Consider the following 24,766-nt stretch of genomic DNA (forward strand, 5'->3'; position numbering starts at 1 on the left):
TAAAGGCTCGATCAATAAGTTCACTAAACTACCAATTCAATTACGATCGTTTTCATATTATGCGTCATAACTTAAAATGTTTTATGAAAAATAGTTACAGATACATGATGTATTTATCATATAAATAAAAATAAACTCGTAAACACAAATTTAATTGCTAATAAATCCGTCATGGGTCCAAAAGATAGCTAAGAATTTCCATTTTAAATTTAAAATTAAAAGTTAGTTACTTAGTCAATCTTATCTATAGCATTTAAGAGTTTTTAGTTGATTGTAATGTGTGCAATTTGGTTTGTTGATCCATTTGTATAATTGATGTTATAATATACACAAGAAAAATTGTTGAATTTCATTTAAAAGATCAGCTGTTGAGTAAGAAAAGGACCAATACTTAGCCACTTCCGCACATGCAGTGGTAGTCGTGCAGCAAAGTGCACCGCCCGCCAGCCCGCTGATAAATATGCATGCGGCAAACAATGTGAATTACACAAGTACCACCGCTAAACTCAACACGTGTTTCACCCCTCCACGGAGCATCTTCAGGAGTTATGTTACACCGATTAGTGCCAAACACAGAGTGATATCCACAACAATCAATTGTTGAGGTTCTGTCCTGATCTTAACAGATCAGCGTTCCTAATCGGCGGTAGCTTACTATAATATTAAAATAACCGACGATCGACATCGCTTGTGCAACCTATGGCGGTTGAGGTCGCAATGCCCCCAATAGGTGGGCCCACGAGGTGAAGTCGCGGGAGGTCGCTGGGTGGCGGCAGTCAACGTGGCGATCTTTGTTTTCCAGTGAATGTCCATCAGCTGAAATGAAGAATGAACAATTCAAAAGCGCATGTAAATTCCCATTTGATATTTTAAATTTTTAACTCATCAATTGTGTTCGAGAAAATAATATTGAAGTGTCCAATATGTAACTTCTAGTAGTGCAGGGTTGATCTAAATATTTAATGGAATCAGGCGTTACCTTGCGGAAGTCCATCCTAAGTAAGAAAAGGACCAATATTTAGCCATTTCCGCACATGTACACACAGAGTCTCTCTGTGTTTGGCACTAATCGGTGTAACATAACTCCTGAAGATGCCCCGTGGAGTGGTGAAACACGTGTTGAGTAATTTGACGGTGGCGGTTGTGTAATTCGCATTGTTTGCCGCATACACATTTATCAGCGGGCTGGCGGGCGGTGCACTTTGTTGCACGACTACCACTGCATGTGCGGAAGAGGCTAAATATTGGTCCTTTTCTTACTTAGGGTAGATCTACACGGTGGATAGACGATCTTGTAAAGGTTATCGGAAGATGCAAGATGCTGTCCGTTTCGTAACAGTCGTATATTGGCCTTGTTTTTGTGGCCTCTGGTACCTCTATCATTGGTGGAGAGAGACAACATTTTCTTAATAATTTACTCATGTAATTATTCTTGCTTTCTTGTTTTTTTTTTACCCGTCTCAAATTCTTTCACCGATTCTTCTTTCTTCCGTCACATTCCCTTTCATTCCTTTATATATTCCTTGTCACATTTCATATATCGTCCTCTCATTCTTCTGATATATATGGGTATATTCGAATGTTGATGCGCGCTGTTAGCCGTTTCGGCTTTTACAGCTTCATCGGACTCAGGGCTCGCGGATCCGAAATGCGCGACCTAATAAACTAAAACAAAATCTACGTCAGATGCTTCACCTGATGTATTGTATTAGCTAATTGTCTCTCTTCGGTAATTGGTTCTCAGAAACGTGTTATTACCTTAAAAAATAGTATGATCGGGAGTTATATCTAATATATAAAATTCTCGTGTCACGGTGTTCGAACTTGAACCCCTCAGAAACGGCTTGACTGATTTTTACCATATTTAATATGCGTATTCAGTAGGTCTGAGAATCGGCTACTATCTATTTTCTATACCCCTAAGTGATAAAGGTTGTTCACACTTAAAAAAAATTTTTATTTTTTTTAACGAAATTTTTTGTTTTTATTTTTTTATGATACAACATACAACCACAAATTTTCACCCCTCTACGATCAACCCTTATTTTTTATTTGTAAATTAAAATATCAATTTTTTTTTGCAAAACAACGTTTGCGGGATCAGTAAGTATTATATATATATGTGTATACACTAAAGTATTTTTCTATTATTTAAAATATTATACAGTTAAGGTGCAATTGGATTCAGGTATATTTTTATGACCATCATTAGATGTTTACAAAACAGATCGCGTCACATCTGGAAAGCATTGCCTTCGCTTCGCATACAAATCTCTGCATTATGTACGCAAACCTTTGCACCTCTGTATTGTTCTACACGAACATCTGTAGCGGATAACTTTAAAACAATTCTTTTGTGTGAAACAAGGAGATAACAGAAAGAAGGACATACAAATGAGGTTTGTTATTGGACCGGTGGCCATGATTTACACAGATCACGGATAATATTATGAAAAAAAAATTCAACAAATTTACTTTCATATAATAGTGATGTGAATAGGTAATCGACAATTCGAAAGTGCATGTAAATTCCGATATGAATAAAGAAATTTTGATTTTAATATGTATGAAAAATAATGTCAAAAGTGTGTGCTTAATTTGATGTAAAATAGTAATAATAATATTTATTTGGTACAAACAAATAGAAGATAAAGTCACAACTTAATCTAATTGAATTTTTTTTCTTCAAAAACATTTATTGTCGCCGTATTTTTAATAATAACTAGCTGTGCAGCGCTAATTTCATCCGCGTGGAATTTAACAAAATGATTATTTAGTTTATTTACATTTTTTTGGTATAGGAACAATATATATATATATATATATATATATATATATATATATATATATATATATATATATATATATATATAATCTGCATATTTAAAATAGAACTGATTAGGCACAACCTATCATTCGTAATCTAAGTCTAGAAACATTGTTACAAAAATAAATAGCTTCATTTATTCCGATCACAGATTATAATAAAAAAGTTTTATTGCATTCTAGATATGGAGGTGATTCTCGTTTGCAATATGGGTCAATGGTATATCTCAAGGTGACAAACAAAGATAGGTTCTGCTGAATTAATAAGTGTACGAATCTGTTCATCGCCTCATTGTTATGGACAGGGCGTGTCGATTGTTCCCATGCGGAGAGGAATGTGAAGTATAATATTAAAATACCTGGAGCAAGTAGGCTGTTCTACCACCACGTACCCAGTGAAGCTGTGATATGTAACTGTGATGGTTTTTTTTATTCCACAGACATTACAGCCTTATTTTAAAATTTACAACTTTTTGGTTCACTTTTCTGCATGTCACAATGTTGATTGTCTCTTAAACTATTTTCGAACTTAAATCATACGTTTTTAAATCATAAGTGGCTTGTTTGTTTTTCCTTATCCCTACTCCATATTGGCATCCTCAGGTTGTGTGCCAGTATCTGTGTGGCGGTTGCCGTATTCGCCACATCGATGAACCTTGCGATCACGTCTTGAGTCTTGTCCGTGTAATTCACGCACGTGTGTGATGTGATATTGCTACCGCTGCGTGATGGATAGTACTCGTATTATACAGCCCGAGGGTTTCTGTTGTTCTACGGACAACGATGACCGCCTGGCGCTTTTGTCCTTGAGCTTCGTGGATGGTAAGCGTGGTTGAATCTGCCTATGTATCTGCTTGGGTATGAGTCAGATACAGGGTGTTTCTTTGTATCGAGATATTCTCCCCAGAGTAAGGACGCCTACTCAAGGAGTGCATCACCTTCCTTAATGAATGTAAGTGTTATCAATAAGCAAGAAAAGGACCAATATTTAGTCACTTCCGCACATGCAGTGGTAGTCGTGCAGAAGTAACACAGAGTGAGTGTTTGGCACTAATCGGTGTAACATAACTCCTGAAGATGCCCCGTGGAGGGGTGAAACACGTGTTTAGTAATTTGGCGGTGGCGGTTGTGTGATTCGCATTGTTTGCCGCATACGCATTTATCAGCGGGCTGGCGGGCGGTGCATTTATTGCACGACTATCAATGCATGTGCGGAAGTGGCTAAATATTGGTCCTTTTCTTACTTAGGATGGACTTCCGCAAGGTAACGCCTGATTCCATTAAAAATTATCAATATGCAATTATTATTAACGTACGTATATAAACACGTAAGTTTCAGATGCGTTCGACGAACTGATAATAAAATGGCGTAAGAAATTTTCGCGGTAAAACGATTCATTTTAATCCAAGTCACCTTTTCCACGATCCTCTTACGTTCGTTTCCTTCAAATGACGTGGTTACGTGTATTTTTAATGCAACAAACCCGGCCGGAGAAACCCGTAGAGAAATATTTCTGCTCTGATATAATGAACATAGAATTATATCAACTAACCATAGGCAAAACAGTTATAAGGCACGGCCGAGAAATATAACAGACATTATTAATAACTTCATAGTGTCTGTAAGCAAAACGACGTAGATTCTTCCTCGGCCACAGTTCATTCAGTGAGAAGAAGTTAACCAGTAATTTTTTTGGCAATGTCTACATTTAGTCTTGCCACAAATATTAATAAAAATAAAACAATTTTGATTTGTTCCATTTTTATTAATATTTGTGGCAAATGTTGAAAAAATAAAATTTGTAAATGTTGAGTGAATTAACGGTGGCAGTTGTGTAATTCGCATTGTTTGCCGCATGCGCATTTATCAACGGGCTGGCGGGCGGTGCACTTTGATGCACGACTACCACTGCATGTGCGGAAGAGGCTAAATATTGTTCCTTTTCTTACTTATGATGGACTTCCGCAAGGTAACGCCTGATTCCATTAAATATAAAACAATTTTTTTTATTACGTCAGTTATTACTATCACACTGATAGTTAAATGCATTAATATAAAACCATTATAAATATATAAAGCTTATTCGCCGTGGTTTTCACCGGCTGCAATACAGCCTTTTAAACGTCGAGGCAAGATACAGTAGCGCGCACTCTTTACATGGAAAAACTAGAAACTTTCGACAGATACAATCATATATAATTTACACTTTGTTCATTGATTATATAGGATTGCCATTCCTCATAAATAAGTTTCCAAAGGATGAGCAGCACCGTGCTCTGCGTACCATAATACCACACTGTGATCGCCAACTTACCTATCAAAAGATATATGGCGATTATGATATATCCTTTCATAGATATCTTTGGGGCATGTCTATGACTATGAAAAGGGCGTCTAAGGGCTAAAACTACGACGGCATTGCTTTGTGTAACTACCTACATAAGTGAATTTACAAAAAAAGATTTTTTTTTAAATATATTTAGATGTAAATTGTCGATGTAATCAAAGTAAGTCGCTTTATGATTTAACCCTTTTCTTGATAATATATCTGTAGAGATACATCAGAATTAAAAAAAAACCTGTGGCATCAATTTTGAACGCAAAGTAATCATTTGTATGTGAATGTTTAGGTAATTTCTTAATTTTCGAACGCTTGTTCAGTTTTTTCTGTTGGCATCCTTGGGTGTTAAAAGTGAAGTGGTATGAATATTAATGTAATATTAAATAAAATCTGCCAAGTTAAGGGTTAAAACACATGACTCTGGCCAATTTAAATTCAGAAAAAAATTCTCGACAACGTTTTCGTTATGACCGGAATTGCTTGATGTGTGGTGTATATTAGTCTTCCGTCTTTGTCACAACGCTTTCGTATATGACCGGACTTGCTTGATGTGTGGTGTATAAGTCTTCTGTCTCTCTTCTGACTGTTATATTATTTATGTTTTAGATTATAGTGGATGCGAAATTTATTTATTCATATCATTGTCCACAAAGAGTTTTGTTTTCTTTCGTCTGTTCTTTTCAGGTCTGAGGATTATCTATCGGATATTAAATAAAGAATTTTTACATTTGTGAGAGGCCTATGTCTAGCAGGGTGTTTATCAGCTGATATGATGATGATAAAGTATTCCGACGTGAGCAATCAGCAGACGTACCTGCGCCCGTGACGTTGATTGCGTGATTGTCTGCGCGTGCGCATCGAGTACATCCTTATCAGCGTCGCGGGCTGCGCAGGAACTGGGCACTTGGCGTCCGGCGCCGTCATCGCGGGGTAGAGTGCACAGTTCCGGCGCAACGCAATTGATATTGAGGAAGCTATTGTTTCTAAAACCACGTCGTTGCAAAGTGTTTACTACCTCGATCGATGTCATTAAAGCGTTAGAAGCTTATAAGGGTATAAGTGTTACAGAAATAAAATAGGAATTATATACTTTTACTTAGTATAATATTATATAATTACTAGCTGATCCCGCAAACGTTGTTTTGCAAAAAAAAATTAAAGTTTTTAATTAACAAATGTAAAATAAGGGTTGATCGTAGAGAGGTGAAAATTTAGGTTTGTATGTATTTTAGTATGTTGCATCATAATAAAATAAAAACCAAAAAAAATGTCTAAAAAATTAAAAATAAAATTTAAGGGCGGACCACCCTTATCACTTAGGGGTATGGAAAATATATAGTAGCCGATTCTCAGACATACTGAATACGCATGTAAAATTTGGTAAAAATCGGTCAAGCCGTTTCGGAGGAGTTCAAGTTCGAACACCGTGACACAAGAATTTTACATATTAGATTTCAGTACATTTCCTAACCTAACCTTTTTATTACATGTCCTAATGTACACATCCCGGAAGTCCCTCGTGCATCTTTGACCCAGCAGTGGACCACGTGGTGCATTCAATTACTTGCTGTCCCGTATATGAAAAGCTTAGAGTGGCTTGCAAAGTGGAAATGGGTACGTGCATTGCTTGCGGCAGCGTCGCTTCTCTTTTGGAAGAAGAGGAGAGCCGCCACACTTTCTTGCGGTTTTGTTGCAGGGTGGTGGGTGAAGTAATTACGTGTAATTAGTTATGTCGTTATGTCTAATTAGATATATCAAAACCGTGTTACAGGAAATGTGACGAAGGATGGGAGGGGATACGTGAATGTAATGTAAATGAATAGTGTATGCTGAATGTTTGCTGAATGATAGAAAACAGGAATGATGAAAAAAAGAATAAAGAGAGAAATTGTGAAAGATGAAACTCCCGCCCTGCAAAGGACGCCGCCCGATCCTCCTCGTCCGCTCTCACGGAGAAAGTTTCGAAGCTCACTCTGAAATCTCCTTCTACCTCCGGCGACATCAGCTTAGACTAAATCACTCTACCCGAGAGACAAGACCACTACTCTCGCTCCTGCTTCTTCGGCGGCTCACTCAGAGCAACCGAAAGCCTCCAAGCCCCATACCGGGTCCCATTCGCCCAACGAGGAACTCGAAGCCCTCGCGTAATACCTCTTGAATATAGACCTCGACGAGTTTTGTATACTTGTCGCGAAACTCTGCAAAGCTTCCGGTTCTTCGGAACACTTTCTCTGCATCGCGAAGTATTCGGCAATTCTCGTCGCCCTTAAAGCGGAATTAAAATAAATTCCGCTCTCCGTTTCGACGTCAGTACATGCGCTTCACATTGAACCTCTGTCAGGCTTGATGCACAGAATGGTCATCACACTTTTACCCACGACACAGCGGCCACGCCCGCCTAACCCGCGTCCAAGTGAGGGCGGTCTGGAGAGGCCTGTGTCGCTCCCAACCGCCGAGTAGTCCTCGCTTCGCTCAACTTACACTACACCTCATTAATTACACTATACACCTACATGAGTATAGTCCATCTTTATGCGTGCGTCTTCGTTGTAACTGGGGCACGATCACCCAGCACAAATTTATGAAAGGAAATATGAGACCCGCGAGCTCAATTTCGATCGAGCTGTAAAAGCCTAAGATGATGATATATAACCGATTAGTGAACAGTGTCCGCACACGGTTGAGAAATAACAAGAGATTGGTGAACTCGGAACAGGCAGCGCGCTCGCTACGTTTTTCCTGGTGCGGCCATCGCGCGCTGACTCACAAGGCCGCCGGTGCATTCCGTTGCACATTTTCACTGACGCCCGGAACAACTTAATTACTCATACGTATCGGATTACGTTGCGTCTTTGATCAATTGTTAGGACATAGACATGGAGACTGAATTACTTAATATTTACTTGACCAAGCGATGTTTAACATAGACTTCATTCCAACTGCACTTGTGTTCAATCTGTACATCTTTTGTCATTGATATAGGATAGCTAGATATAGGCTTCCCTCAAGGTCATCTATTCATTTTAGTTAGTGTACTCCCCTCACATATTAAGGTTCTACCAGCTATCTGTTCGATGCGCTCTATGGCTAGTACGCTATAACTTGCAAATTGGCTGAACCGTATCGGTTATTCTCTTTGAAGGATCTCCTCATTTCTGATGTTATCTGATAGAGGAATTGTGATAATAGCCATGGTTCGTTGAATAAGAGTTTTATGATTTACAGTATGTACTTATTTTTTTGCTTCCATGGGGGGTATTGTTTCATAAACATACTATTGTTTAACTGTATTTTGGTTGCTTGGTTACAGAGTCCAGTTAAACTATATCTAATGCTTAAAAGGTGCAAACTGTCTTTAACTTTAATTATCTTAAGTATCTTGTACGTATGTATATATATATATATATATATATATATATATATATATATATATATATATATATAAATATATATATTACAACTTTCACTAAAATACGTACATAGACATATTGTAAGCATTTAGTGCATAAATAAAAATATTAATGCAATGAAAATATGTGATTTAGTGTAATTTCGTTTAGCAAGGGAATGCTCTTTAGAATGAAATAAATTAAAATTAAAATTAGATAATTTAAACAAAAAGTGTAATTATAAACAGTGATTTCAAATATTGTGGTCAAGGAAGAGAGGCGATGTTTGAGAAATTTGTGAATAAAAAAAAGAGACTGTAGGGTAGGATACGGACGAAAGAAGATAAAGATTTATAAATTGTGTGACATGAGAGAAGTGGATGTCAATAAAATATATGTTGAAAAAATGATACATGTGAAATATATAATTATTCCTGTTATGTTAAGATACGGGTGAACGATAGGTTTCGAAAAATGTGGTCATAAAAATATGTGATATGGTTGTTTTGCAAATTATTACAATTTCATTCTGAATTAAGACCTTTTCATTTAAATCTAGGTACACGTAGCTTATGATTTCACCTTTGCTATATGTCTAAATGTTTGTATGAAATTCACGGAGTCCTTTATTCAGCAGGAAAAATTCCAAGTCTGAAATGATGGTGCCCGGCGTGAGTTCTGAAGCTCAGTTTCTGGAAAGAAGTCTGGGATAAGCTTCAGCGCTGGGATAGGTAAATATAGTGTGATTAAAAATAATTATGTATCTACAAAGATTTCGTACCTCTCAAATGATTACGATGCAATTAATCTACTGTTTCGATAACAATACGACGCTGTTGGCCTTTTGTTGCTGTTATAGCTTCGTCTGTCAAAAGCCTACTAAACTATAGATTTAATCTTTATTTATTTTAATTTATTCTTATCGATTCGAAGTACGTATGAAGGATGCGAATTTTAAACGGTTTATTAATAAACGTACGACTCATGTAAAGATAACGGAGTCGGATTTCCGGACGCTTCGTTTAACGTCATTCATTGACGTGACTCATGTGACAGTTGAATTTCGCGCCAACGCCTTCTTGCCTTTCCCGCGTGGAGATGGTCCTATGACACTATCAACAAGTAGCTTAATACTATAATCATGATATAGAGGACGATTGACGTAAAAAAGGTGAATGAATAAAAAAAGTAAATTAATATGTGGTACACCCTTTTTGAAAATAAAAAGCTTTTGAAATAAGAATTATTGTAATGGTAATATAACAGCGTAAAGGGTGTTATTAAAGATCGGAATAGTACATATTAAAATTAATTGTTATTTATTGCATTCTGTCTGTCCACGTAGACTCTATTGCCAGAATTTATTAGTCTATTTTGCATTTCAATTCCAAAAAAATGTAACATGGAGTGATAATATTTTTTTTTTAGGTTTTGATGAGGCCTCCGCTATTGGGACCTCTCCTTCCAGCCCGATTTTGTTGGGAACAGGGTTTTTTATTTCTTAACTATTTTTTCACATGAATTTTTTATTTTCGTCCTCGTCTTCCATAGTTCACAATATCTTTCTTTCTTCCTTCTATCATTTCATAATTCCACCTTCCTTTCTCAATCATTCCATTCCTTTCATCCATCCTCAAACACGTCAGTTGTATTTTCTATTGCAATATCACAGCTTTATTTAGTTTATTTATTTTTCTCATGTACATCAATTTTACACTTTTTCAAGGAGTAATAATATTATACAGTATGATTAGAAGTAGGTGTAAAAGGTTTAAAGCTAACTGACTCAAATTTTAGACCATAGATTAACCATACAAGCTGTGATACAGAGACAGTAAAAAAAAAGTTGAAAGTAATATAAATCTATTTTTTTTGGGTAATGGCTTCTGGTAAAGATCATCACTATTGCTATGCTCACGGAAGGTAAGCTCTGCTATAAATGTCGCCATGGACCATGATGTTCCAAACTCTCTTCCTACAGAAGGTAGATTTATCCACTATAGTAAATACTAGTTCAGACGTTATTGCCCCACAAATTTTGGTATGGATATACATTTGTTTCGATGAATGAACTTTTTCTCGGAGTTGGATTTAAAACTTTAACATATAACCTAATCAAACAAACGGAAACAAAATAAAAAAAATGTTAATGTGTTATAAGAGAGGAATGGAAGGTCATAAAGTGAAAGAGAACGAAAGAAGAAATGTGGAATGAATACCGAATGGAAGATCATAAGATGCATAAATGAAGAGAGCGAAAATAAAAAAGGTCGTGAAAAATTAAATATATGTAAACAAAAAGTCCCTGTCCCACACCAGATATATAAAGGCTCCCAATAGCGGGAGCCATTAAAAAAACACAATCAAAGTTAAACAAAAATCTTAATGTATAAATATAATATGTTCCCAACACCATTGTTGCTAACATAGTCGTGTCAAAACCTCCGAATCGATAATTACCTTCTCTCGGTAATCTGATTCCTTGTGGTCAGACTGTGAATTATGACAAATAGGTACTTAACACAACTGTATAAGGTTTATATTGTTTTAAGTTTATAATGAGACAGTTTGAACCAAGTTTTTCGACCAGAAGTCATGACAAATTAAAAAAAATGCATACCGCTGTAACAGTACTATTCATAAAATGTTAGATAATAATTTTGTAAACAACGCTACAATTGTAATATGAATAATTTGAATTTGGATTGCCTAATAGGACAGTGTGTGAAATTTTATTTATTTTAATTGTACATTCGTTTTTTTCTAGACTCATTCATTACTTCTTTTTTTTTTCATCTTCCTTCTAACTTGAAGGTTTTTATTAAATAGAATAAATAATTATTGTGAAAAAGAGATGTGGAAAAAAATTAATCATTACCTAATATAATCAAAGTTCGTTAAAAACACGTAAAGGCGCAATCATGTCAAGCGATGTAAAGATATTTCCTTCACGAAAAACAAAAGTATTGCATTCGCAACGGAGCCGTATTAATTCAAAGACAAGTTTATTAGACCTTTATCTAGTTCCCATAACAATAGTGACCATTAAGTATACGAGTGTGTGTATCTGAATCACATGATTACATAAGATTGAGGGGGAAAAAACAGGATTTTTTTGCGACAATAAAGTTTCGTAATGATGTACTCTGGGTATTGGTTTAAGATTATTTTACAAAAGTGATTACAAATTAAAAACCCTTTTTTTGTTGTGAGTTTTTTTTCTTTTCAGAACACCTTTGGAACTCTCTTTAAGGTTTCTTTTATCTTCCTCCTTCCTGTTTTTCTTAACTGGACTGTCACTACTGCCCAAATCACATTTGATAATTCCGCTGGTTTAAGCGGGTTTCGCGGGTGCACCTACACCAGAACCTCTTTTAAAGTTATTTCCAGCTCTTCATGCATCATAATCCTCTCTACTAAGTATCGTGTTCCTATTTAGAAATTTGATCGCACTAATAACAAAAAAAAAGACGGAGTAACAACTCCATCTATGTCGTACTTCGGCAATGTGTACTGCTTTAGTTACCGTGGCATCTAACGAATCACGAACCTGATTGGACAAGCGCATGAAACTGCGGTCACGTGATCGTTGTCCACTCACCTTTCAGGTGATCAAAAATTTTTCTTGGTTATCACTGCCTATTCTGATCGTGTGATCAAAAATCTCAAAAAGTCCGCTTTTTGCATATTGTATGATAGAAAGGCGAGTGAAATCGAATTAATTTCCATCAGTATGGATGTATTGCTTCTATGTGCAGTCCACGGAATTTGTTCAATTGATATCAATTTAATTGTAGTTACTATCAAACTGGTTACTAACAAACTATCATCCTGGATGACCTGATGCAAGATTTCCTTTTCTTTTTCATTATCGCAGCTAGTGAACTTAATTAAGTTTAATTTTAACATACTGAAAAATCTAAACTAGTGAAATACAACTCATTTGTTAAAAAAACCTGAAAGCTTTTACGCCTATTTCCAATCACCTGTATAAAATGATCATTTTGAAATTCTTTTGTAATGCGACAAGCCAATAACTTCTGCTAGTATAAGATCTATAGGAACAGATACATTAAACAATAAATAATTTTAAAACGCTTTTTCTTACTAATTATTGTAATCATAAACCATTGATTTTTAGATATGGGGTACCGTAAATAATTAAACAGCTAATATGCTATATATGTATTAATATATAATGTATGAGTTAAGCAGAAGTACAAAAGTCCGTATCTACAAAACCGTAATACGACCAATATTGATGTATGGCTGTGAAGCTTGGACGTAACGCAAAATCATGCGGAAGATCTTGGGACCAGCGAGAAATCAAGACGGATCTTGGAGGCTCCGAAAGAATGCCGAAACTGTGACTTTAGTAGCACAGCCAAATATCATTGGCGAATATAAAGCTCAACGAATCCGTTGGCTTGGTCACTTGGAGCGAATCGGAGCGTGAAGGTAGCGTACCTGGAAAAACCGAGGGGTCGAAGATCAGTGGGTAGACCCAGGTATCGCTGGATCGATCGCGTTAAGGCAGACTTGCGCGAATTGAATGTCAACCAATGGCAGTCGATGGCGCAAGATAGAGGAAAGTGTAAGTCTCTCGCTTCGAAGGCCAAGACCCACTTTGGGTCACTGAGCCAGCGGAGTAAGTAAGTAAGTAAGTATGAGTTATGGAAAATTTTCTTGTATGTTAACGAACATTTCTTTCGTCTTTTTACAATTTTAATTGCAATACATTTACTGTTTTTGAATCCATTGATTTTTGGACAAAGTGTACCATACATTAATATATTCGTCCCTTTGAAGTTTTCACATCGATAATCAATCATCCTGTATAATATTTTAATAGTATCAAGAGTCACTTGTTTCGTAATCCTGTTGGTGTACACTAGTCCGCTTGGTGTCGACAAACCTCTGTACGTTCTTTAACAGTTGAATTACGTAAAGTTGAACCTTACGTGGGAGGCAGTCATTCTAATTTTAGGCCACTTTTGCAAGCGCTAATTATAATTACACGCAAAAATAACGCTTAGTCTCCAAGTATTAAGTGTCAAGTTTGTTTGTACGACGCCAATGAATCTGTGTCCCACATAAAAGTTAATTATTTCTCAGCGCTAGAATTATTGTGTGTAATCAGGCGAGGTACGGATTTTTAATTTTCATTAACGACCTTCAATATTACAGCGGTTTTATTCCAGATTAGGCGCGTTGATATTTTCTATGGGGATTTTGGCCTAGTTACTATATTATATGTATGAGGAAGTACCACAAGAGGCATTTTTGTGACCACGACATTTAGTAGGTTATGCATCTGATGGTAAAAGATAGATCTCATAGGACTATGTTGCTGTACAAAAAGCTGGAAAGTACATTCATTGCTTTATCCATACTGCGTTCATCTTGACATTTATTTCGTTTTATTTATTCCTATCTTCACATTTAATCTTCGAGCTTATCATTAAATAAAATGCCCGTAGGGTCTAGTTTGATAATTATTAGAATCAAATTAAGACTTTTTGAACAAAGATTCTAGTATTTATTTCAACGAAAATATATTTTATAACTGCAGTCTGTATGAAATGTTAATGGTCGTTTCAGCCAATAGATGCCCATTGTAGGGCACGGACTTGCCCCAAAGGCGATTATGGAGGGTATATCATAATTGCCAGGTTAACAGATGGGTTGGCTATTTAATGGAATCTGGCGTTACCTCGCGGAAGTCCATCCTAAGTAAGAAAAGGACCAATATTTAGCATAACATTCTGTATTTGGCACTAATCGGTGTAACATAACTCCTGAAGATGTCCCGTGGAGGGGTGAAACACGTATTGATTAATTTGGCGGTGGCGGTTGTGTGATTCGCATTGTTTGCCGCATACGCATTTATCAGCGGGCTGGCGGGCGGTGCACTTTGTTGCACGACTAACTAAGTTGCTAAATATTGGTCCTTTTCTTACATTTCGGTATAAATTGTTTATTTAAATTCAATTTAGAAAAATACTCATTAAGAAATCAATAACTTTTCGCTGTGATTGTACCTGTTAGTAATTAATTTGCTATCGATTGTCCACGCGTAGGGGTGGGATGTAAATCATAAAATCAATGAGCTCTCCGCGGTCAGGTGCGCGCACGCAGCGTGAAGTCACCTGCGCTCGCGCCGGTCTATCGCACAGATGGCGTTACTGAGGGATTTAAATTGTATTATTTTATTTTTTTAATTTTTGTTATGTCACCTACGAACATGTGTACTGTCCCTAACGGTGCAAACGGCACATATTGGTACGGTTTATTTTTCGGTTACTTATCCACCTTTTACCACCAACTCTCCTGATAAAGTACATAGACTCAGTATTTGTTCACTATGATCCTGAAGAGATTTGGGTTTTATTTCTTAAGAAATAAGCGCGTAAATTATTGAGCAAAGGAACTCCACCGTGTAAGGGTGGCAGTGGGTCGACCGACTTATCCTGTAGAGCAGTGATTCCCAAGGTGGTCTATATCGACCCCTAGGGCTCTATGACAACCTGCAAGGGGTCTACGTCAGAAAAAATTTGGGGGTCCATGAAATGAAAATGGGGGTCCTCGATAGTGGATCTCGACACATACACTGATAAGATATAAAACAGATTGAATTGACGCCAAGTGTTGATAATTTATTATTAAAGCATCAGGTTCATCCTTCTCATTAAAAATATTGACTTATTGCTTGTGTTATTATATTTATAGTTTATTTTATATTTATTAAATGTTACGTATATTTTACATAACATATAACAAAATTTTATTTTGAGTACTTTTAACTTAAATTCAATTAATAAATGTATAAATTAAGATGTGTTTTTACTTTAAGTTTTTAACACTAAACTTCACTACAGTAAGAAATTTACAGAAAATAAATATTAGTTAAGTGGCAAGGGGTCTACGACACAAAAAAGTTTGGGGAACTCTGCTGTAGAGAAAAAGGGGCCGGTAGGTAAAAGTCGTGGAGTAGCAGTAAAGGCCCCAAAATGAAACCTGCACAAAATCGACTGCCTCGCTACTCGCCGGCAGTGTTCATGACTGAGAATTTTCGTAGAAATTAGTTCATTATCATAGGTCATATATATATCACTATAGGTCAAACAGCGTGTAGTTCTACCGAGTCAAGTGCATCAAGCTGGTATAAGTAAAAAAATTAGGAATAGATAAGAGAGGGTCCTGATATGACACTATGCTACCTCCCTTTTTAACTTAACATTTATCATTATCAGCATAATAAACTCTATTTCTTCTCTCAGCGTTTTTTGAAGTAGTAGCCATTATATCCAGGAAATAGCAACCTGTCAAGGTATTCCCATTGCGTGTAATATAGGAATCGAGCTTAGGTGCATAAGGAAGGAGGATTAACCCTTAATAGCCTAGAGTTTCAATTTTGATACCAATCTTTTAAACCGAATGTTCACATTACTATTAGTTTTTTTTTATAGGTTGGCTGTACGAATTTTACTGTTGTATAATATTCTTTCCAACGAAATTAAACAAAAATCCATTTTTCCCTTCATCTAGACCCTTAAGCAAACACAGTAATATTAAAAAAATCACTTTCGTAAATCAGGATATTAACTTAACCCAAGTTACACAAAACGAGTTGTAGGCTTTGCGACCTCTTCAAATGTCAAAAAGACACAGATTCACGAAATAAATTAAATAAGTAAAAATAATAAAATGCGTAATCTATTCTTGATTTAGTAGATTTCGTTCGACTCACTGATCTGTTCATTTCAATCCTTCCATGCAGGGGTGTGAATGCCCTCGGTGATTAATCAAAGTGTTAATAACATCCATAACGAGTTAATGGCTTCGCGTGACGGCACTGGTTACGTTCAACCACCCTTCGAGGGGTTGAGCTAATTTCAAAAATTAAGTCGCCGTCAAAGGGTGACATTCCAAGGTCGTTCGTTTAAAGGGTTGTGAGCAATTTATAACTTTAGTTTTCACCCCTACTAATTAGATGACTGGGGAAAAAAATAAATGCGGCTAGCGAAGCGATGGTTGTCTTATTTTTATTAGTGATCTATGTTCTAACGCTAATCTGGTGATGGTAAATAGTAAGGTTGTACCAGAAACAATGTAAGTGTTTTGGAAAAGATGACAGAAGATGAAGTCAAGAACTGTGTGAAAGACTCAGGAGTTACTCTTAACACGGTTGAAATTAGCGCCTTCTGTACTATTTTAAATTGCTCTTTTGATGTCACCAGGCATTTGAGAAATACAAAAGAAATTGAAACGTGTTGACTAATTTATATTGAAGCAGAAGTTTCTTCTTCTTCTACTTTTTAGTCGATAGACTCCTACTCCAACACATAGGCCTCTCTCAAAGATATTATTTCGTCATACCGCTAATTTATGTGACAAAGTTAACTGTTCTAACTACTGCACCTATAATATAACTCTTACAGCAGTCTTCTTCTCCTTCTTCTTACCTCAAAGATCGCCCCCAAAAATGGTCTTGCGTTGCTCGCATGCAGCGATTTTTAGCTAACTATGTGACATACCAACCGCCGGGTCCAGCTACGCCGCGTTTACAGGCTTGTGGTCGTCACTAGAGACTCTGTCGTTCTCAACGGCCAACGGTTCCACGAGAGACGGTCGTTTACCCGAATTACAAAACGAACAATAATAGATATAGCTTTTTGTTATTACTTATGTTTTATTTAGCAGATATGCCTATATGCCTAAATTCTTCTTTGTGTGTCATCGGTGGTATAATGTCACTAATAATTCTTCGTTCACTATCAATAAAAACTTTTTGGTAAGATGTATTTACTATATACGTATCTATCTATGTGAATATATATGAATTTTCAACAACTACGCGATTTTACAATGAATATATTTTCATGATATTATTGGGAAATGGGAAATAAAAAAAGGTTTTCTTTCAAAAACCTTTAATTCTCTGGATATTACAAAATAACTTACAAATCATCATGGCCGCCGTCAAGTTACCTCTACTCTTATTTATACAGGACAACGTGCGGCAAACATATATATATATGTATATTTTTGGGAACATGGGTTATAATTCTCCTATACAATGTGAAATACTTAAATTATATTTATATATAAGAGGCAAGTCACGTATTGCTTATTTATGAGGATATATATATAGTATTTTGTTTCACAATCTCCGAGTGGCAGGGTCGCGTTTTTTAATTCAAAATCACAACATAGTTATGTGACGACAAAAAACCAATTAAATAATTTAAAAATCTATTATAATTGTAAAGTTTTTGTCAAAAACTTAGGATTCAAGAAACAAGGTAGCATGTTAGTTCAAAACAATCTTGTGTACAGGGTGATTGGAAATATATATAAAAGCTTAAAAGGTATATATTGTTGTCTTTGAACTTGTCGCTGGTCCACTTAGTGGGGGGACCTACTAACACCGCGTCTACTGGTTCATATATCAAAAGTTAAAAATTACTTCAATTGAAATGTAACTGGCTAGTAATTTATGATAACAATTAATTTTAATACGTAGTGATCCGAATTATGAAAGCGACTTTTCTTACTGTATTATCATTACGTTGTTAATTATTTCTGAAATTTGATTTATAGATTGAATGTATCATGTATTAATTGATAGTAAATGAGATATACATTCATCCTTTTAAAGCTTTTACATCTATAACTAAACACTATGTAAAAATTTGTTTATAATTTGAAACATTGGTGAGTACAATTTTAATACCAATTTTTTTGAATTAAAAATAAACAATATTTCCAGTAAATCAGGTGGCGTGTTAGTTCAAAACAAACCTTTATATTTTAGCTTAAATTTTAAATTTCATAAATTAGAGCAACAAACTGTGATTATAAAAGACATTTCAATTACGTATTATAATTTATAGTCCAGGAGCCAGTGAGCGCCAAATGTTTTTTATTTATATTGAACTCAATCCTTCCTAGACTTCAAACTTAATTCAATTATAGCTTTACTTAGGTCACAGTTTAAAAAAATAATTAGTTAAGACCATTTTATAATTCTATTAAAAGATATATTATATCTGTATCTTGACAGTTTTGATGTCAATTTAAATCTCTAGCCGAAATACATTTAGCTTTTATAACGAAGATTGAGAGTGTATGGACTATTGCGCTAACATGTTTAGCATGGAGTGATCTAAATTGGGTTTCGGAATTTAAATTTTGGTACATTCAAATTCTAATTTTAAACACTCAAACAAATTAAAATTATTTTAAATCTGTGCTATGTTTTCAATATAATCAATATGTATCAATAACTTAGTAATCTACGTACATAAACACGTATCACTTGATTTTGAGTGATGCTTTTAGATGTCACGTTGGCCGTTTTTACAAATATTTTGTATTTTAAATTTTTAAACACCGTTGCAAACATTGTGAAAAATTGGTCACTTGAAATCGGGTGAATCTCGCCGCTTTGTTATTCTATTATAAATACGATAAACGATATAAATCAACATCACTTAAATAATCAACCAAAATTATATTTTTATATACAGAGTGATCGGTTTTAGATGTAAAAGCTTCAGAGGTGAAGGTTTATTTTTGTCAGCAAAATTATTTTTCATTTATTTTTAATTACCTGTATAATATGATCACTATGAAATATATATTTTCTATATTGAAATGTGACAGGCCAGTAACTTCTGACAGTACAAAGTCTGGTACAGATTATAAATAATAATTTTAATATGTAACGATTCGAATTTTGAAAAAGCTTTATATTACTATGTTACCATAGTGTTTTTTATTATTGTCTTAAACCACTGATTTTTGAATAGGGTTTACCATACATTAATAATGAGCTATGTATTCTCCTATTAAAAGTTTTTATGCTTTTGATCGATCGATCTGTATAATAATTATTAATTGAATTAAAAATTGAAAAAAAATATGTCGTTTAGTGATAGGAAGGAATTGGAAAGGAAAAACATTACTTTATTTTAGAAAGGGGTAGGTATATGGGTTGTGTTTTGTCGCAGTGTTTAGATATTATATCTATGATAACATTTATTTACATATATTATTTGAACACGTTACAATAATTATACAAAATACAATTTGTACTTGTTTTTAATTATAGTTTAACATCTATTTAACTCTATACGCTGCGATATGACGACGGAGGACTCGTTTTATAAACTTGAAATGAAGCTTCAAGCGCAAAACAGGGTAGGCAGAGGTACAAAACATTTTTTTAGATATGGATTATTGCAAATATATTGTTAGTTGCGTATTTTTAAGGCAAGATCATAAATTTAGCTAGAAACTATAAAAAATGATTTTTCAAGGTTTTTATAAAATAAGGGCGTGTTTGGAACCCGTACCTTTATGTTGAATGATGTCTGTAGAGAAACTCACTTTGATTCTTATTTCAAAGTTGACAATAATATAAAAAAGTAAATGAACATAAATTAATACTGTTCTAATATTGCTGTATGTTGCTATGTGAAGTTTGTGAAAAAGGCGAAAAGTTTCGATGTATTTCTAAGGCATGCGTGTTTGTAAAAATAATTAAGTTGAATTATTTTGAACTTAACAAATGAAACCATTATAACCCTGTAACATAATAAACTTTTTGTCGAAATAGTGCTTTCGTGAAATGAATTTCTTACGTCGTTCCAACTTGGAATTGGGTTAATGGTTCATTAAAATGATTCGTTAAGATTATTGGCTGTTAATGGGCAAAGAGGTTTTATATGTGTTTTGAGGTGTCCACACGTTCGATGTTCAAGGTACGGTCCGGGTAAGCACAAAATACTAGAACATTTGTTTACGTCAGAAAAAAGCAATGCATATAAATTTGATTCTTTTTTATTCGTTAAATCTTTTGCAATATAAAGGTTTGTTTGTAAGTAAGCAAGCACTTAGTTGTGTGGATAAGCGAAGCAAAGTAAGTGTCACGGCCCTGCGCGTAGGGCGTCCATGCGGCTGCGCAGGGCGCGGACTGTCCGGAACCTCTCGAGTAGCAAAACGTCTCCGTCTCTCCTGTCGACATTGAGCAAGACACCTGAGTATTCTCTTAAATGAGGAAGACGATTTTACTTAATTATTCATTACAATACTATGGCGTTGCGCTAACTATAAAGTCAGTCTTTCGCTCGGAGGTTGACGTCACTGTGAGGGGGAAGTGGGGGCCGGGATCACGAGATGATGCAGTTCTTGTCGGGAGGGGCTCGAGCTCGGCGGCGCTGACGTCGCGCGCAGGCGACCGCGTCGTTGGGCACGTACGAGATGCGCACTCCGCCGTATGCGCGTCGAGCTGGCATGCTGTAGGACTCGGTGGAGGAGGAGGAGGAGGAACAGGTGCTGCAGGCGCTGGCCGCGTCGTCGTCCCGCGGGCGCGCAGGGGGGTCGGGCTCGAAGGCGCGGTTGTCGTCGCCGCAGAAGCGCACGCTGCGACCGGCGCGCCTCGGCGCCGCAAGCTCGGGCATCGACGCCGAGTGCGGCGCCGCCACCGCTTGTGCTTCCACAGGGTGCGGCGGCCGCCACGTGTCCGGCTCCTTAGCTTCGTCGGGGGCAGGCGTCGGCTGTTGGGGCTCGGGCTCTTCGAGGCGCAGGTCAGCGAGAGCGCGGTCGAGGCTGAGGCCCGCGTGTGACTGGGGCGGTGGCGCGGGCGGGGGCGACGGGGTGCGTTGCGGCGAGGGCGCGCGGCGCGGGCGCGGCGGGCGCGCAGCGGGCGCGGAGCTGTCGGACGGCGTGGGCGGTTCGCCGCGCGAGCACGCTATGGAGCAGTAGATGGCCCCCCGGCGCGGCAGGAAGGGGCGACCGAGCAGGCTGGCGCGGCACGCGTGGCAGGCGAAGCATCGCTCCGTGGCGTGCCAGTGCTGGCCGGCGTGCGACATCTGGCCCTGGTCCACGCCGACGGGCTCGCCGCACGCGTCGCAGTACTCCGCGAAGCAGCCGTCGAAGCACGGCAGGCAGTAGGGCCGCGCCTCGCGCATGATGTAGCGCTGCCCGCCCAGCTGCCGCGAGCACTCGCCGCACGCGAAGTGCTTCATGTGCCACGCGCGACCCTCCGCCTCCGTGCACTCGTCCGCCAGGATGATCTGCGTATAAAATTCATTTTCAAAATCAAATTTCCTTTATTTAACGATCAATGAACTACATACATTTTTTGTTCTTGTGACATAAAATTAAAAGTACCGCCTGTTCGCATGAACTACTTCAGGCTTGAGAAGAACAGACGAAAGCAGCTCAGCGCGAGAAGAATTCAATCGTGTTTATTACCGCCGCCACTTCGGCTATTCCCAATATTTTCCTCGTGGGAGATGCAAACATGAGTTAGACATGGAGTCATGGGAATTTATGGAGTATGATAAATCATAGGCATACGACGACTTACCAGGACCTTGATTATGGTTCACCTACAGTATTTGTCATGAAGCGACATGGATGACCAGACTTGCGCATATTCTACGATAACTGTCAATCAAGAAAAATTTTTTGAAATTGTATCGAAATTTAATTTTAAATGTTTCTTTAAATTTGATTTTAGAAACAGTTGTAATGCGAATTTAGGCTATAATAATGCTAGTACAGAATTTTGTAATTCCGTACCCCAGGCCCACAGCAGGGCCCAGCGAGCGGTCGATGCGTTCGCGATTGCACAATCAGCCGGTTACGAGTAATTAATTACTGAGATAAAGGAAGATAATGTGAGCTCCGGCGCGGCGGGGTGCGTCGACCGCGGGCCGGACAATGGGCGTGGGAAAGCTTCCCACGCGTGGTGCGCTCGTTAGTGGACGCGTCTCTCGCTATTAATATTTCGAAACGGTACCGCCACCACCAGCTGGACCGGTGGAAACGGTCGCCGCGGCTCCCAGGCGAGGAGAATAGACGGGAGACGTATTTTACTTACCCTACAAATCAGGTGAAGCTATCTGCTTATATAAAAATTGATACCTTTTTCCTTTAGTCGCGCTTGAGAACGATTTTCCTACTACATATACTTTATAGTTTTAGCCTATAGGTATCCATTACAAGGCACAGGCCTCCCCCAAGGATATCTATGGGGAATATACCTAATCGCCACGCCTGGCAGCCAGATTGAGTGCAGTGTAGTATTATGGTACACAAGGAACGCTGCTGCCCATCATCAGGAAACTTGTTTGCGAGCAGTGGCAATATTATATAATTAATACCCCTAGAATCGAACCGGCGATTTATATTTGCAAGTGTCATTTCGTACTGCTAGGCTACCACTGCTCAAATACACTTCATTAGTGACATAATATTTTACAAGATTATTTAATGTTTGAACGTCTTGAAACTTTGCCCGTTTCAATGGTTTCAATAGATGGTAACCTCCTTACTGTGGGTTTCATCAGCTGCCTCACGGTTTATTTTTTATTGGCCCTCTCGTACTCCCCTGAGTACAAAGGGATATCAGTTACAATAATAATTTATTTGCTATTATTTTTTCTTTAATTTCTTCCTCCCATCTAAATGTCAACCATTCATTCCTCTTTAATTCGACATAATCTCTTGCATTCTATTTCATTCTTTATAATAAAATGAATGGTTGCACAGACTTATTAAGACTAGGGGCCACTCGGGCAAATCATGAACTGATGGCGGGCCGGCCGCTAGAAGTATAGGTAATTAAATTTTTTTGGTTTTATCCTGGAATGGAATTCAATATTTTTCGAATGTACGAGAATATTATTTTTGCTGTCGGCGGGCCACCAGTATTCGACCGGGCCGTTCGAGCCGCGGTTTGTGCATCCGTGCTTTATATTCTTTTCCTCGTGTCACTTCGTTTGGTTCATTTTTGTTTCTTTGCTTTATTACTACTACTGCCTCATGGTTTTATCACCACAGCGCGCAGAACAGATGTCCGCAGGGCTTAAAGGTAGAAAGAAAACCATCTCACGCCTAGCACATCATAGGATGTCTATCCACAAATTGTACCGACGTTCATAAGTTTTATCTAACATTAATTAAAAAGAAACAAAGTACTGGATTCGTAATTCAAGCAAAACTAACGGGAAAAGCTTTTATTCAATGAACAAATAGTTATTTGATAAGAATCCTTGGCAGAGATTTCGCCAGATTGTTTTGATTCCCTTTAGGCTATCTGATAAAGTGTATAAATCTGTATTATTAAACTTTATTAAAAGATGTGTTGTTGTGGAGTTTCTTCCTGCTTCTCCACAACTATAACACCTCGTAGAGCAGAGTAGAGACAAAAATAAAATAGATTAAATAAAGTTGACGGTCAATAAGAGTTCTGTTAAAAGTTTCAATGTTTGAATAAACTAATTTTATCTTTATCTTTAACGCGTGCTGCCTTCACATCGAGAAGGCTTACTTTGTTTAAAATTTAAAACCGTGTATATTTAAGTACGACAGTTAACATTTGAACCTAAAATAAAAAAGTAAGATATCATGTCCGCACACAAATGACAGATATAGCGTGAAATTTTCACCCCGTGTAAACACATCCTTACCTCAAAGTAACCATTGAGAAATGTTTTGCATTTTATATCAATGTCTGACGAATGCCATAAAACACCTCAATATTCTTGTAAAATTGATTATGTGTTTGGATTGCCATAACGACATTTGTACAAAAAAAAAAAACTTATCAAAAAATCAAAAGAAATCAGAGAGCAGATTGAAATCACAACAGCGCGGAACGATTAGTTAAAATTAAATATTTTTAAAGATAAAAAATCTCGAAAGCTAACTGTTGATTTAAAGCAACTGGCACATAATAAAAATGAAATACAATAGATCATAAAAAATAATGCAGGCGCAGGCCGCGTCGCTCCGACATCTTGGTTTCCAAATTTAAGTTATGACGTTTAAATTTTTTTATTAAATACTTCATCAAATAGTTTGTGTTATTTGGTTTTGGCTTTAAAATGAATAAATGGATCATATATCACCAAAGAGTTTTTAAGTTTTTAAACCTATTTCTTACAACGTTATAGTGATAGTTCAAATATATTACGTAAATGATTTTTACATTAGAATGCGACAGGCTGACTTTAGGCACTACAAAGCGTGAATAGATAGTTATGTTTTTTATTCGGAGACTTCTTTTTATAAACTATATCTGTTGAACTTATCAAAAGATAATTATGAGACTATATTTCTAGGAGTACGATTCTCCTGGAGTCCATTTTGGGACCCTGTGAATCTAAGTTAGCTCTGGTGAGCAACGATTCC

At 36.9% G+C, this 24,766-nt stretch overlaps 1 protein-coding gene across 1 annotated transcript in view; it reads right to left on the minus strand.

Annotated features, from left to right (window-relative positions):
- Positions 1-20,406: 20,406 nt before the first annotated feature.
- LOC137921482 (prickle planar cell polarity protein 3-like) overlaps positions 20,407-24,766 on the minus strand; it is a 183,840-nt gene continuing 179,480 nt past the window's right edge. Inside the window, exon 6 of the mRNA XM_068764257.1 lies at positions 20,407-21,639. Within this exon, the coding sequence (XP_068620358.1) occupies positions 20,734-21,639 (906 nt within the window). The 3' untranslated portion in view covers positions 20,407-20,733. The remainder of the gene's footprint in view (positions 21,640-24,766) is intronic.

This window comes from Battus philenor, unplaced genomic scaffold (assembly GCF_028537555.1).
Source record: "Battus philenor isolate CCGP_79_NKW_IND1 unplaced genomic scaffold, ilBatPhil1.0.hap1 SCAF_19, whole genome shotgun sequence".
Lineage (NCBI taxonomy): Eukaryota > Metazoa > Arthropoda > Insecta > Lepidoptera > Papilionidae > Battus > Battus philenor.